At 37.6% G+C, this 16,722-nt stretch overlaps 1 protein-coding gene across 1 annotated transcript in view; it reads left to right on the top strand.

Moving 5' to 3' along the window:
• The window catches only part of LOC126418749 (osteopetrosis-associated transmembrane protein 1), a 101,591-nt gene extending 85,430 nt beyond the window's left edge, over positions 1-16,161 (top strand). Inside the window, exon 6 of the mRNA XM_050085674.1 lies at positions 15,902-16,161. Coding sequence (XP_049941631.1) covers positions 15,902-15,957 — 56 coding nt within the window. The 3' untranslated portion in view covers positions 15,958-16,161. The remainder of the gene's footprint in view (positions 1-15,901) is intronic.
• Positions 16,162-16,722: the final 561 nt, after the last annotated feature.

Here is a 16,722-nt window from a genome sequence, read left to right as displayed (position 1 = left end):
CACCCTTGTACAATACATTCAGGAATAAAGAGGAAACAATTAGAATGGCATATCAAGAGAACACTGATTGGATTAAAAAGGACATAATGGAGGGATACAGCCTTCCTCATCTACTGTTCAGCCTGTATATCAAAGGACTAATATAGAAAATAAAAGGAAGATTCAGAAATAGGATTAAAATTTCAGGTGGAAGGATATCAGTGATTAGCTACACAGATGGCAGTGCTACATTCGATGTCGGTAAGGAATAATTAAATGGCCTTTGTACTCCTCCATTAAATTCAGTGTGGGATGATGCTGTCAACTTCTATATGCTAGGTGCAGCTTCTTTGCATTTATAAAACCTGATTTTGTAAACATCTTTATGGCAACACCTCTTCATATCTCAAGAGGTGGCTTTTGTTGTTGCCCACAGCTGTGTGTGCTTCACAGTGAAAGCTGCCAAAAGCACTGCCAGGTATCAAGGATTTCCTCAAGTTGACTCAACTGTAAGAGTTTCTCAGTAGTAAAGAATAAATGTATTAAAACTTCATATGTGATGTCATATCTCCTGAACTATGATAGGTGGGTGGATCTTAATCCAGCAGTGATTGATGCCAGACAAAAACGAATGTGTGTTCCAAGTTTGGTTGAATTCTGTCCAGTAGTTTAGGAGGAGACTTGGAAAACAAAAATAAACACACACACACACACACACACACACACACACACACACACACACGCGTATGTCCATTTTTGTAGTATGTTCCGCATCTCCTCCTAAACCAGTGGGTAGATTTCAACCAAACTTGGCACACAAATCACTTATCGACTGGAAATTATCACTGCAGAGGTAAGGACCACCTACCTATCAAAGTAAAGGCAGTGTAGCCCACAATGTGCAAACACCCGTAATTTGGTCAACCAGTATTTGAGAATGAGAGCCCTTAGAGACTTTCGACAAACTTTACTCTTAACTTCACATCTTTATGGAACTTTTTCTTGCTGACAGATCCAACAAAATGATGACAGGAAAAAAGTTATCACTTATTACATTTTCACTGCTTATGCAGTAAAATTGCCACATGTAGTGTGATGTTCTAACTTATTGCATCTTTAGTATTAACTGTATTTTGCACCATATTCTGCAGACAGTATTCATGTATGCCACTGAATGTAACAGCAAGATTACATCATTGTATAGCATGTAGTTCAAGAGATAAGGCCTCATAAACATTGAGCTGTGTGACAAGGAAATTGCAGGATGAAATTTGCTAGAGGTACAGGTGCAGTACATGTACAAATACATCTGACATGTTTTAAATGTATGTGAAATACATTTGACATGTATGCGCACAGTCAAACCCATAGGTAAAAAGTTCATCCTAAACCCTTGGAACAATTTCAACCAATTTTGATACATTGTGGGAAGAAATACTGTGGGGGTAAGAACCACCAGCCTGCTATTGGGGTGAGCATGATAATGTGAAGTCAGAAGGAGGAAGGAGGGAATGAACAGTCCATGAGGGGAAAGGAGGAGATAAACAGAGAGAGGTGGAGGAGCAAATGGACAAAGGGGACAGAGGAAGAGATAAGCAGAGAGAGGTGGGAGGAGAAGACGAAGAGACATGGGAAAATGAGGAGATGGACTAGTGGAAGATTGGAATAGATGCATACCCGGGCAATGCCAGTTACTCAGCTAGCAGCATATAATTCAGTAATTGTGCTGAACTATGAGAGGTGGGGGATAGAAGACAGGCTAGGAGAAAGATAGGTAAACAGAGCAGATTATGTTACCAGAGGGAGACAAATTAATGTTTACCATAAGTTGTGGTCTTCAGCCCACCATACTAGTCTATCCTCTGAATGCCTCATCACATCTAAATAACTATTGTTACATATATCCATTTGAACCTGCTTACTCTATTCATAAATTGATCTCTCTCTACAATTGTACCCCCGCCCCATACCAAACTGACAGTTCTTTGATGCCTTAGAATGCACCCTATCACGCACATCCTTCTTTTAGTAAAATTGTATCATAAATTTATGTTTTCCTCTGTTCAATTCAGTACTTCCTCATCTACCCATCTAATCTTCAACATTCTTCTGTAGCACTTTGTTTCAGAATCTTCTGTTCTCTTCTTGACTGAACTGCTTATCATCAGTGTTTCATTTCTGCACAAGGCTATCGTAGTGTTCATGACTGGGGGGTGCATCATGACACAATTGATGAGCCCAGGTAGCAAGGAGCAGTAGTACTTCTGTTAATTCTAAGGAACAGAATACAATAACTCAGTTTCTTGGGATGTCGGTCTGCATTGCTTGGTGCAGGCTAAAAGTCATTCAGATGTTGCACTGGAATGTTCTTGACTGAATGTCAATCACAGAAGTTTCACTGGGATGATCTTATATAGACCAAGTCTCTGAGGCCATAGTCAGCACAGAGTAGTAAGCTGCTTGAGGATGGATTGAAGGTGGTCATACGATGCGGTGAGGTTGAGGAAGGATCGAAGATGAGGTCCAGTGAGGCGGTGAGCTGAGAGCTGTTGAAGACAAAGCCCAGAGAGACAGTGAATGGCAGATGCACTCAGCAAAGGCTTGGATGCTGCACTGGGATGATCCCCTTTCTGCTCAGCAAACTGCAAACTAACTGTAGAGTAGCTGTACGGCTTCCTAAATACATACCCAGTGGATGGACACCAGATGCAGCATAGAGCAGACACATGGTTTTCAAAAGGTAGGTAGTTCCTGTGATGGAAATACGGTTTATGTCTAAGCTTACACTTCTAGTGGTGAGGCTGGCTCCCCATAGTACCATGGCAGTTGGTGGAGGCTTGATTGAAAACATCGCGGTATGTTTGTGTTGGTGTCGTATAGTTTTCATTCAGTATCCAGAGTGGACCGAACCTTTGGCAACTTACAGTATAGTTGATGGCTGTCTCGCAGGTGGTACCGTGGGGATACTGCAGCTGTATTCAAGATAAATACCTTAAAAAAAAGACTTCCTAACACTTACATTTACATTGGATGTTAACAAATTCCCCTTTTTGAGAAATTTTTTTGAAGCTTCAGCCACTTTGCATGTTATATCCTCTCTTTTAGGCCATCATTAGTTATTTTACTGCCCAAATAGCAAAACGCATCTAGTACTTTCAGTTACTCATCTACATCTACATAGATAATCTGCAAGCCACCATACGGTGCATGGTGGAGGGTACCACTACTAGTCGTTCCCATTTCTGTTCCACTCACAAATAGAGCTAGGGAAAAACTACTGTCTGTATGCCTCCGTATGAGCCATAATTTCTTGTATCTTATCTTCATGGTCCTTATGTGCGATGTATGTTGGTGGCAGTAGAATCGTTCAGCAGTCAGCTTCAAATGCCGGTTCTCTAAATTTTCTCGATAGTGTTTCTCGACAAGGATTTCCAGGGATTCCCATTGGAGTTCCTGAAGCATCTCTGTAACATTGACATGTTGTTTGAACCTATGGTAACAAATATAGCAGCCCACCTCTGAATTGCTTCGATATCTTCCTTCAATCCAAACTGGTATGTATCCCAAACATTCAAGCAGTACTCAAGAATAGGTTGCAACAGCGTCTTACGTGCGATCTCCTTTACAGGTGAACCACTCTTTCCTAAAGTTCTCCCAATACATTGAAGTTGATCATTCGCCTTTCCTACTGCAGTTCTCACAAGCTTGTTCCTCTCATATCACTTCGCAGACTTTTCCACATTTAGGGCTAGCTGCCATTCATCACACCAACTGGAAATTTTGTCTAAGTAGTCTTGTATCTTTCTACAGTCACTCAACTTAGACACTTTCTGTGTACACCATGGCAATCGCAGATTGCTCTCCACCAAATCATTTATGTGTATAGAGAATAACAGTGGTCCTATCACATTTCCCTAGAACACTCCTGATGATACCCTTGCCCCTGTTGAACACTCACCATTGAGGACAACATAGTGGGTTCTATTATTTAAGAAGTCTTAGAGCTACTCACATATCTGTGAACTTATTTCATATGCTAACTCCTTCGTTAAAAGTCTGTGATGGGGCACTGTGTCAAATGCTTTCTGGAAATCTAGAAATATGGAATCTGCCTGTTGTCCTGCATCTATAGTTCGCAGTATATTCACAGCAGCTGAGTTTCGCACAAGCGATGCTTTCTAAAACCATGCTGATTCGTGGACATAGGCATCTCAGTCTCAAGAAAATTTATTATTTTCGAACTGAGAATATGTTCAAGGATTGTGTAACAAACGGAAATTAAGGATATTGGTCTTCATGTTGCAGATCCGTTCTTTTACCCTTCTTATATACTGGAGTCACTTGCGCTTTTTTTTTCAGTCACTTGGGACTTTGCACTAGGCGAGAGATTCTTGATAAATGCAAGCTAGGTAAGGTGCCAGTGGTGTAGAGTATTCTTTGAAAAATCAAAATGGACCTGATAAAATATTTACTTTCAGATCTTTCAGTTGTTTCTCTACGCCAGGAATGCTAATTACTATGTCGTCAATATGGGAGTCAGTCTGATGGTCAAATGAAGGTATGTTTGTATGATTCTCTTTTGTGAATGATTTCTTGAATGTGAAATTTAGAAGTTTGGCTTTCGTTTTGCTGTCTTCAGTTGTCCTACCAGACGGGTCAAGAAGGGACTGAGTGGAAGCCTTAGACCCGCTTAGCAATTTTACACAAGAGCAAAATTTCCTCGGGTTCTCTGCCAGATCTTTTGCTAAGATTTGATGGTAGTTGGTGTATGCTTCGCACGTAGATCTTTTCAAAGATGCCTGAATTTCTACTAACCTTCACTTGCCGTCATTTGTGCATTCCATTTTGAATCAAGAGTGCAACAACCTCTGCTTCCTCAGCATCCTCTGAATTTCATTATTAAACCATGGTGGGTCTTTTCCATCCTTTATCCACTTACTAGGCACATAACTCTCCAGTTCGCAATTTACAATTTGTTTAAACTTTGCCCATAATTTCTCTACATGCATCTTACTGGAGATAAATGATGCCAGTTCATTGACTAAATGATGTACTAATAACCACGTATCTGCTGTATCTAGCAGAAACACTCTCCTAGCCTTCTTGACTGGTTCATTAACTTCATGATCACTAATCCCTGTTTCCATACTGACATTGTCGATAAGGTCTGTTCTGTTTGTAGCTACAAATGCTTTCTATTGCATGTGGGCTGCCAAGCTAGCTGCTCAAGATAGTTTTTAGAAAACTTGTTCAAAAGTATTTCGCACGACTCTGTCTGTACCCCCACCCTCTGCAATGTATCCATGGACGTCAGAGTCTGTACTCAGTAGGTTAAAGTCGCCTCCAACTACTACTGCATGATCTGGGTATTTAAGTGCTGCTGACCCTAGACTTTCTTTGAACAACTCTAGAACGGACACAGTGGAAACGGGTTGCTGGTAAAAACATTCAACAATTAACTTGGTTTCTCCTACATTTGTTATACGTGACCAGATAACTTCAGTGTCATACTAAACTTCGACCTCACTAGAGACAGTATTTTTGTCAGCTGCAGTGAACACTCTCCCTCCTCTAGTCTCTAATCCGTCTATCCAATATACATTCCAAGACTCACTAAATATCTCAGAGCTTCCCACTTTGGGTTTCAGCCAGCTGTAGGTCCTAAGAATAATTTTAGTGTGAGAACTTTCCTGTAGGGCAGTAAATTAGAGAACTTTATTACCTTGTTGCATATCCAGTGGTGAGTGTTCATTTCCTGATATATTGTCACCTAATTTGTCTGACTTAGTTTTGCAACAGTCCATTACCCTATTTTTTACATGGGTTGATGTTCATCTTGCACATTCCTTTCAAGTCACTGTCCATTCCATTCATCCGTTCTTTGAAGTCCTTCACTCTCTCTGGCAGAATTATATTGTCATTGCCAAACCTCAACGTTTTTCTTTTTTCTCCTTGAACTTTAGTTCCATCCCCAAACTTCCCCTTGGTTTCCTGTACTGCCTGATTGTTGTACATACTTATTAATGATGGGCATAAGCTACAACCCTGTCTCACTACCTTCTCAACTGCTGCTTCAGCTCCAGCAGTGAGACATACTGTTGTTGGGCTTGTTTCTGTTCTGAGGCGCCAACACCAGCCTCATTTAAACTCATCTGTTAGGAGAGTTAATTTAGAGGTGGAATGGCTGCTTGGATCAGATATGAGGTCTCATATTGGTGTGGTTCCTGTTGACTCTATCAGCAGGTGGAACTATACTACGCATGGCCTTCAGCTCAACAGGAGAGGGAAGGGAAAATTGTTCGGGCTAATAGCAAGTAATTTAAGGGGGACACTATCACAAGTGTGAAGTGCCAGTGGATACAAGTGATAGAACAGCAGTTTTTTTAGGGTAGGGAGGGCAGAAATGAAAGATGTTCAGGGTCAGGCTGAAAATGACATTCACATTAATAAAACAGGCAGCCAGAAAGCAAATTTTAATGTACACAGTTCATGCAGACAGCCTCTCATTTAAACTTGATACTCAAAAATTGACTGGAAAGTTAGGTTCATCCAGTTGTAATTCAGCCAGTGCACAGAATCATTTATCCTTATTGCATCAGAATACCCGAAGACTAAGGGGTAAGCTTAATGAGTTGGTTATTTGTGTTGAAGGATTAGTTGAGCAAACCAGTTGATATAATCAGCCTCTCTGAACATCACTGACCACTAGTATAGATATGTTAAATGTTATAGGATTCAAGTTAGCTTCTTACATCTGTAGAGAAAATATGGAGAAAGGAGGAGTTGCCAGAAACTGTTTTGATTTCAAGAATATTGATAGTAATAAATTTTGCTCAGAGCCGCACTTAGAAGCTTCTGCAACAGAATTACTGTTTCATAATAAGTTCATTATAATAGTAAGTGTACACAGATCACATTCAGGAAATTTTAACCTGTTCATAAAAAATCTGGAAGCTCTGTTGTCCCATCTCACATAAAAAAAGTGGTTGCTGGTGATTTTAATGTGGGTTTATTGAAAAGCTTTGCCTGTGAACAATTGTTGCAGTCAGTAACACTGTCATTTAGTTTAGTAGGTACTGTGAACTTTGCAGCTAGGATATGTAAATGCTCTGAGACTGCATTTGATGATATCTTTTTAGACAAATCTAGGTACAAAAGTCATATCACAAAACCAATGGTACATGGGCAATCTGATCATGACATGCAGCATCTCGTGTTAAATGGTGAAACTTGTCTGGATAAAAAAAATGTGTTAAATCTGAATACAGGAGGGTAATAAATCAGTCGAAAATTGAGAAATTCAGGAAATTGCTCAAAGAAATGAACTGGATAGATGTTTACAATACTTCTGATTCAAAGGGAAAGTACAAAGCATTCGTTAATAAAGTTACCTCCACTTTTGAAAATTTCTTTCCTCGAAAGGTAACTTAAGTCACACAGAAGTCAAAAAATAAACAAAAGATTACACAAGGAATGAAGATATGTGGGACAGGAAGGAGACTGTATCTACTGTCTAGGAACAGCTCTGATGTTAGAATTGTAATTTATTATAAAGAATACTGCAAAATACTGAAGCAAGTAATCCAGAAATAAAAGCAATTTGTTATGAGAAAGAGATCATTACATCAGGCAACAAAATGAAAACTGTATGGTATGTAGTGAAGAGAGAGAGGTGAGGCCAAAAAGGAAGGGAAATAGATAGCTCTAAAAATAAATAAGAGATTGGTAACAAGTGCATGTTGTGTTGCAAAACTCTTAAAGAAGTACTTTATTTCTGTTACTGTCAGCTTGCGGTTATCAGATTCGGTGAACAGTGCAATGGAGTATCTGAGACCAGTCTTTAAAATTAACTTCAGTAAAATGGAAATGACACTCACATCTCCCAAAGAAGTAGCATTCATCATAAAATCCTTAAAATGTAAATATTCTGGTGGATATGGTAACATATCAACGAAGTTAACCAAAGAGTGCTCATGCGAGTTGAGTTCTTTCTTAAGTGTAATCAATCTCTTATCAGTGGAATATTTCCAGACTGGCTAAAATATGCTGAAGTTCAGCCTCTTTACAAGATGGGTGATAGATAGGTACCATCAAACTATTGACCAATTTCACTTTAGCCGGCTTTTTCAAAAATATTTGAACAGGTTGTGTTCAAATGTCTCCTTAAGCTTCTGACTGCAAATAATATATTGTCCAAGTCACAGTTTGGGGTTCTTAGGGGTTCTGATATAGAGAAAGTTATTTACACTTACAGTGAGAATATATTTAATTCATTATATAGTAAAGATATGAATATAATAGAGGGAAACATTCCCTCTTTCCTGATGAAGCAACTGTTGGTTGCGAAAGCTTGAATTTTGTGTTTTTGTTTGTGTGTCTATCAACATGCCAGCACTTTCGTTTGGTAAGTCACATCTCTTCATTATATAGTAAATTAGATGTTACTGGCATTTTCTGTGACCTGTCAAAAGCCTTTGACTGTGTGGACCACAGCATTCTCTTAAGTTAATTAGAATAGTGTGGTGTCACCGGGAGTGTTGCAAAATGGTTTGAGTCTTATCTAACAGGAAACAAAGGGTGTTGTTGTGAAGTACCCATGCAGTAAGCAGTCAGTCTTCATCTGATTGTGAATTAATTTTGTGTGGTACTACACAAGGTTCCATCTTGGTCCGTTGGTTTTTCTTGTGTACACTAAAGACCTCTCGTGTGTTACATTGCCAGATGCTAAGTTCGTTTTGTTTGCAGATGATACAAATATTGCAATAAGTAGCAAATCAAGTACAGATTTAGAAATAGCTGCTAATCAAATTTTCACTGACATTAATTAATGGTTTAAAGCTAATTCACTGTCATTAAACTTTGAAAATACTAACTACATGCAGTTCAGAACCTGTAAGAGATCTCCTTCCAGCATGCCGATTGGAAAGGTTGACAGTGTTAAATTTCTTGGGTTACGACTCTATAATAAATTGAGTTGGGAGGGGCATACCACAGAATTTCTGAAGCGCCTGAACAAGTCTGTATTTGCAATGAGAATGATGTCAGATGTAGGAGATATATAAATATAAAAATACTTGCATACTGTGCTTACTGTCATTCTATTATGTTATACATGATGATATTCTGGGGCAACTCATCAAACTGAGTAAAAGTTTCTAGCGTGCAAAAGCGTGTGATAAGGATCATTTGTGGTGTTAATTCAAGAACATCATGTAGAAACCTGTTCAAAGAACTTTGCATTATAACCACTGCTTCTCAGTACATTTATTCCTTATTGAAATTTGTTGCAAGTAATATATTTCCAGCCACCAGCTCAATACATAGTATCAATGCTAGGAATAAGAACAATCTACATAAAGACCTAAAATCACTTACATTGCTACAAAAAGGGGTCAAATATTCATGAACACACATTTTCGATAAATTGCCAGCAACCATTAAAAAACATGGATTATGATGAAGCACAGTTTAAACAGAGTTTGAAAGACTTTTTGAAAGGCAAGTTCACCTACTCTATAGAGAAATGTCTTAACAGGGACTGTTAGACCAGCTTAAATAAAATGTCTGTTAAATTTAAGTTTTGACAGCATTTTGTCACAACAGTCAAGATTAGGAATTTTGTGTCTGATAAATTTATTTAATTTATTCATTCTGACAGTGTATTAATTCTGTAAATATTAGCAGTTACAGTTTACTGTAATGTATTCACCCATTCTGACAATCTCCTGACAAATGATCAGGATAGTAAGTATTATATTCAAATGTTTTACATATTTTATGTTATACTTTGTGACATATTCCACACCCATAACAATCATCTCATTTTTTTGGGTCTATGGAACAAAAACTGAATCTAATCTAATCTTTTTTGTCCTTCAACTTTCTATAACTACAATCTGGTTCCTGTACAAGCTATAAATGGCCTATTCCTCCAGAATTTTTAAGTGTATATTCCAGTTAGCATTATCAAAAGCTCTTTCTAAATCTAGAAAATATCTTCACCTGTTGGCATCTGCCTTCTTTGGCATCAGAATGTGCAAGAGTATTTCTTCTTTCTCATATATCTTGCATACTGGGCGTGTTATATAAATTATGTGAACTGTGCAGAATAGTTAATGGTGTGTGTGTGTGTGTGTGTGTGTGTGTGTGTGTGTGTGTGTGTGTGTGTGTGTGTGTGTGTGTGTAGGGGGGCCTTACAGCAGTGGCAAGTGAAATAGACAGCAAATGATTATGTATTTGCAGATGTGTGGTGTGTGATGATAAGTAATGGAGCAGGGCAAAAACTTTTATTTTTTTCTGTTTGGGAAATGTTTGTGATGTAAGCTAAAAGTTTAAAAATTATAGCATTGTTGGTGTTGTTCTGTGGAGGCAGATCCTACTGTCAATGCAGACTTCTGTACAGCACAGCTGTTAGTACCTTTAAGTTAACACTCTTGATGTGTGCCTTTGTTGGGAATAAATATGGGTTGGGTGCTTAACAACTTGCACTGCAGACAGATGGTGAGTTGGTGTCTTGAGTCAGAGACTTGGATGCTATATGAATCACACAAAGACTGACTGATTGCTAAATAATTCTATTCACTTCAGAGTCAGAATGCAAATTAGTCATGTTGATTCCAGGCACTGTTATCCAGGACTCAGACCTGTGCTGAATCTGCTATGAGCAATTATCCACTGAGATTTAATGCTGTTCCTATGACTTACCAAAGTATTTAACCCTTGTCAGGCTATTGGTAAGGTGGTTGGTAGCCCTGCTGCAACATGTAAATACTGGAATGTTGATATTCTGGCCCCTGGGGAAGAATATTGGGAGCAGTGGACTGAGGAAATCTGGGTAAGGTCATGGGCTATGCTCAGTTGCTTCTATCTTCTTGAAGTTTGGCTAAATAGCCATCTGTTTCCAATAATTTGTGCTTAGGGGCAGTAAATTAAAGAACTTTTGTATCCAAAGACAGGTTAGTGGTGGGAAGGGAATTAAAAAGATCAACTGGGATATAGTTGTGGTGTGAGATGTTGGAGAAATCTCAATGAAAATAGCAAGGCTTATATTAAAAATATAAAAAAAAAACATCATTTAAATCTGTGCATTATTGTCTCAGAATCTAATGATGAGGTAGAAGATAGAAGGCTTCTAAAAAGAGGCAGAAACATAAATAATAGCAAATCCGACTTCAATATGACAATGGGCATTTGACTGTGAAAATAAGATTAAAGATCTATTCTTCAATGGAACACTTTGAGTGTGTTATCCAATATGGCAGAGGTTATATGTTCATTGAAGTTGCCGAGAATAGCAGCAGCGGAAATGGAATTAAAAATAAACTTTGCTGTATTTAATAAAATAATAAAGAAATTGTACAGGGTGTGATGAGCCTCACATACCTTAAATATTGAACTGATAATGTACTAATATGATCCTGAGTAAAAAAGGATACAAATCTGGGAAGAAACAGAGTTGTCTGATAAAAAAATATTATGGTCTTTCAATTAAGAAAATCTCAAATAGAAATACAGCTGTTTTGAGAATTTATTTAATAGTGAGAGGTACCAAATTAAATCAAGCTGTAAGTTGAACTTTATATGTAATGATGGATATACATAAGCAGATGAAACGAAGCAATTATTTTACAAAGATATTTCTGTAAGCAAATGTTGCTGGAATGACGATGCCAGATGGGGTGCGTAAAACCTTTGGAATTTCAAAGGAAGGAAAGAAACTTTGAGATTATGGTATTTAAATTAAGGAAACCTCAAGTAGAACAAGGCAGCTATTTAAGAGAAGGCATTAGTTTCAAACAAATGCTAATAGGAACATGTTAGAATATGTTGACTTGAACAAAACTATCTGGAAATGCCCTAAAATGCATTTGAGAATTTACAGTGGGAATTTACCAAGGGAAACAATTGACAGAAAAATGAGTTCGTGAAAATAAGACAGAAACTTATGTTAGGTAGAAGTCACATTTTATTATTAAAGATGAAACCGTAACTGACAGTAGAGAGAAAATGTTCCAAGCATTCCATTTTCAGCCAGTCAACAGTTTCCTTCTAAATTTACACTTTTCTCCAATGAATTTTCCGTTTGATTCAATAGAAAAAGCATTAGATATTTATTAGCCAAAGGAACAATCTGATTTTAGAAGTGGACATAGCACATGGACCATTTGCAAGATGTGAAAATGAAATTATAGTTCTGAGCAATGAGTGTGAAGTACCACTTTGTCTGACATTCAAAGATTTTGAGAAAAGCTTTTGACAAATTTTCAACAAAATCTGTTGTAAAAGCCGACGAGAAAGAAGCCACTGATTTTTTCCTCTTAATATACATACTGAGGAGTATATATTTGTAAATGTTGTAGATTCTGTTAAACTTCACCATAACTGTAAGAAATTCAGATTTGAAAGAAGAGTCAAGCAAGGATATTACATGGCATGGAAGCTATTATCTGCAGTTCTAAAGGAATTTACCTTAAACTGGGAAAAGAAGTAACAATAATTGTTAATGGAACATACTTGATGTGACTGCATTTTACTGATCTTATTGTATGTACTATTATTTAGCTCTATTCATAATAAATTTCAATAATGAATAGAAGAAATTAATAGAGCAAGTTTGAAAGTAGGCCTGAAAATCTTTGAAAGTATTAAGAAGTGATATGTATGACAAACATTGCCTTTCCCACTGTGGTCCACCTAGTATGAAAATTCAAAACTGTAATTTGAAACACCAGATGGAGTGGAGTGCTTACTAATGGCAGCAGTGCAGTAATTGTTTTGTTGTAGTCCATAATACTTTAAAATCCTCAATCTTTTGTGCCTTTGGCATTAAGATATAATACTGTATGAAGTTTGTTGGACTGAAAAGATGTTTACTGTACTTTTCAGTGTGGAAACTATTACAAAACTGAGACAAATAAAAATTAACAGGAAACTGAGAGCAGTAGAACATTCTTTCACTTCTACAGAAATAGGAACTGACAGGAAAGGTTATAAATATCATACAAACCTCATTTCAACTTGATATAAAACCTTGGCATACAGTAGTGAATGCTAGTATGCTGGTGAAGGTGTATGAAGTGAGATTAGTTGGGCCAAGAAAAAAAAAAGAATGAGATTAACAACAGAAGAATATATAAATGGAAAACAGCAAAAAGAACATTTCGTACACCATTACTACCAAAAGTAATAGTAGTTCTGAACTGGCACTGAAGTTAGGTTTGTGATAAGTCGAGGAAAACAAAGAAAGGGATAATGAAAAGTAAAGGAGGTCCATTAACATTTAACACCCCAGTGTTGGTGAGTTCATTTATGATGTTAAATGAGAGTTCTTTTTCGTATTCAATAAATTAACAATGATAGCAATGTTATGGGGTAAAAATGGTAGGATGAATAAAAGAATGACAAAAAAAGCAAGAGAACAGATCAAGACTAAAAAATGGAAGCTGTTGTATTTTTGAAATGACATGTATAGAGGAAAGGCAGAGAGAAAAATAGAATGGCATTGACACACACATACAAAAACATAGTGTGATATTATTCCAGTCTGTTGAAAGGCACTGTCACTGTGCTGTTTTCAGTGTTCCCTCAGTGTGAGCATTTATATGAAATATCAAGGTGGTAAGGCATCTCATAATCACTGTACCATTCAGGCTCAGTGCCAACTGAGAACTCCATTCTGTATATCATATCATTGCTGGCAGTCGCTCATTTTGCTTCTCTTGAATTGCCTGGTCTCTCGTTCTAGATTTGTGTCTGTAATAAACTAAGTATTTTATCTGTTCTTCTCTTGCCCTAAACCTTAATGTTGTTGACTCCATCCTTTTGGTAGTTTCGCATTTCCCTGCTATATCTTTGTAAGATTATTTTCTTAGAATCAGTATAATTGTTGATAATATCTCACTTACTAGGAGCATTTGAAAAGTCTGTGCAAAAATAAAAACTACTTATGTGTTTGGGGTAAACCTTTATTTTTCGACATAGTCTCCCTTTTAGACTTACACACTTTGGCCAACGCTGTTCTAATTTTTTGATCCCTTCCAAATAATAGGAATTGTTCAAGTCTGCAAAATAGCTATTAGTTGCTGCAATCACCTCCTCATTTGAATAAACTCTTTGTCCCGCCAACCATTTCTTCAAATTGGGGAACAAATAGTAGTCCGAGGGAGCCAAGTCTGGAGAATAGGGGCACTGTGAAACAAGTTGGAATCCTGTTTCCATTAATTTTGCGACCACAACTCCTGAGGTGTATGCTGATGCATTGTCGTGATGGAAAAGGAGTTTTTTGCGTTCCAGTCTCCAGCATTTTTCTTGCAGCTCAGTTTTCAAACAGTCCAGTAACAATGAGTAATATTCAACTGTAATAGTTTTACCCTTTCCCAGATAGTCGATGAGGATTATCCCTTGCGAATCCCAAAAGACAGTCGCCATAACCTTTCTGGCCGAAGGAATGATCTTCGCCTTTTTTGGTGCAGATTCTCCCTTGGTAACCCATTGTTTAAATTGTTGTTTGGTCTCAGGAGTATAGTAATGTATCCATGTTTCATCCACAGTGACGAAACAACACTTGAAGTCCTGCAAATTCTTCCTGAACAGCTGCAAACTTCACACGATTCCGTTTTTGGTCACGTGTGAGCAATCGCAGAACCCATCTTGTGGATAGCTTTCTCATGTCCAAATGTTTATGCAAAATATTATGTACTCATTATATATAAAAAACAAAGATGTGGTGACTTACCGAACAAAAGCGCTGGCAGGTCGATAGACACACAAACAAACACAAACATACACACAAAATTCAAGCTTTCGCAACAGACTGTTGCCTCATCAGGAAAGAGGGAAGGAGAGGGGAAGACAAAAGGAAGTGGGTTTTAAGGGAGAGGGTAAGGAGTCATTCCAATCCCGGGAGCGGAAAGACTTACCTTAGGGGGAAAAAAGGACAGGTATACACTCGCACACACGCACATATCCATCCACACATACAGACACAAGCAGGTCTTTAAATATGTCTGCTTGTGTCTGTATGTGTGGATGGATATGTGCGTGTGTGCGAGTGTATACCTGTCCTTTTTTCCCCCTAAGGTAAGTCTTTCCGCTCCCGGGATTGGAATGACTCCTTACCCTCTCCCTTAAAACCCACTTCCTTTCGTCTTCCCCTCTCCTTCCCTCTTTCCTGATGAGGCAACAGTCTGTTGCGAAAGCTTGAATTTTGTGTGTATGTTTGTGTTTGTTTGTGTGTCTATCGACCTGCCAGCGCTTTTGTTCGGTAAGTCACCTCATATTTGTTTTTTATATATAATTTTTCCCACGTGGAATGTTTCCTTCCATTATATTGATATTATGTACTCATTCATTCAAGATGCCCACAGCACCTTAACTCTTCTGTCATCCATCACCATATCATGGATTTTATCAATGATTTCTGGAATCATAACCTCCACAGGGCGTCCAGAACGTTCAGCATCACTTGTGCCCATATGACCACTCCGAAAATTTTGAAACCACGTATAAACTGTTCTAATCAAAGACGCAGAGTCACCGTACTGTTTATCAAGCTTCTCTTTAGTCTCCTGAGGCGTTTTGCCTTTCATAAAGTAATGTTTAATCACCATAAAGAATTCTTTTTCGTCCATTTTTGGCAATCACTTGACTTCCTTGATTCACATGAATGCCAAACACAAAGAAATAGACCAATATGGCTGAAACTTGGTGTGTGTTCTTTACAAAAATGCTACTAACTAAACATAACCTCGATACGTGCCGGTTTTGCGATCTCTTAGACTTTGCAAGGACATATCAAACACCCTTCATACAGTTTTTAATTTACATTGTCATTGCATACAATACAGCATAGTTAGTGTTTGTAATTAATTTTAAGGTAACTTTATACCACACAAATATTCTGTGATGGCCATTTAATTTACAGAGAAGCGGTTGGCAGAGCATCTAAGCAGGCCATCAACAAGTACAGCTGCTACCTGATGATACAATGACATTATCTAATGTTAATGTACCAAAGATTGTTGTTACTTTTATAATAGCTGTTATGTTCATATTTGAAGCTGTGATTTCATTCTTTGTATGTTATCTTCTAAGGTTACATGGCCAAAAAATTGTGATATGTTTCAGTTTTTTACAGTATTTATTTAGGTGTGATATTTTTCATATTATAATAGAACAGGAGTCTCGTAGCAAAATACTAGATTCATATATGTATGTTTATTTATTTTTAGGTTAAGTAGCCATATTAAAAAATTGCTGCAAACATGACTAAATGTGCAAACTACTGTTATTTGTTAAGTTTCATGTCCTGTACTCATTTCCTGTCTTTATGGGAGACAAGAAAATGTGCATGTGAATGAGAACTAAAACATTGAATGACAAATGATAAGTGGCAGAAGACTGGCTGGAATGTACAGGGAACAGTTAAGAAAGAAATGAAAAGTTGTGACAGCACTGATTGCTTAATTTGCTGTGTTTGAAGCAACAAAAGGAAAAAGTTTCAGTGAAATTGAGGTCATTAAAGACAGAGCATTAGCTCAGCTGGTAAAGTACGAGGGCAGAAGTATCTAATACGAGTTCAGTGCCTTAACCATTGTGCAACATAGTTCAGCCCCAGTTGCCAGCAGATGTAAATATTCATAGAAAATTTGAGTATATCTGGGGTTCTGAATTACAATGCAAACTAATTAATTGCACAATTATTACTGAATTTTGAAGTTAGCCAGCCAGTGGAAGACAACGTGT

Source organism: Schistocerca serialis, chromosome 9 (genome assembly GCF_023864345.2).
Source record: "Schistocerca serialis cubense isolate TAMUIC-IGC-003099 chromosome 9, iqSchSeri2.2, whole genome shotgun sequence".
Lineage (NCBI taxonomy): Eukaryota > Metazoa > Arthropoda > Insecta > Orthoptera > Acrididae > Schistocerca > Schistocerca serialis.
The sequence above is the reverse complement of the archived record's forward strand: the minus strand, read 5'-3'. Positions and strand labels throughout refer to the sequence as shown.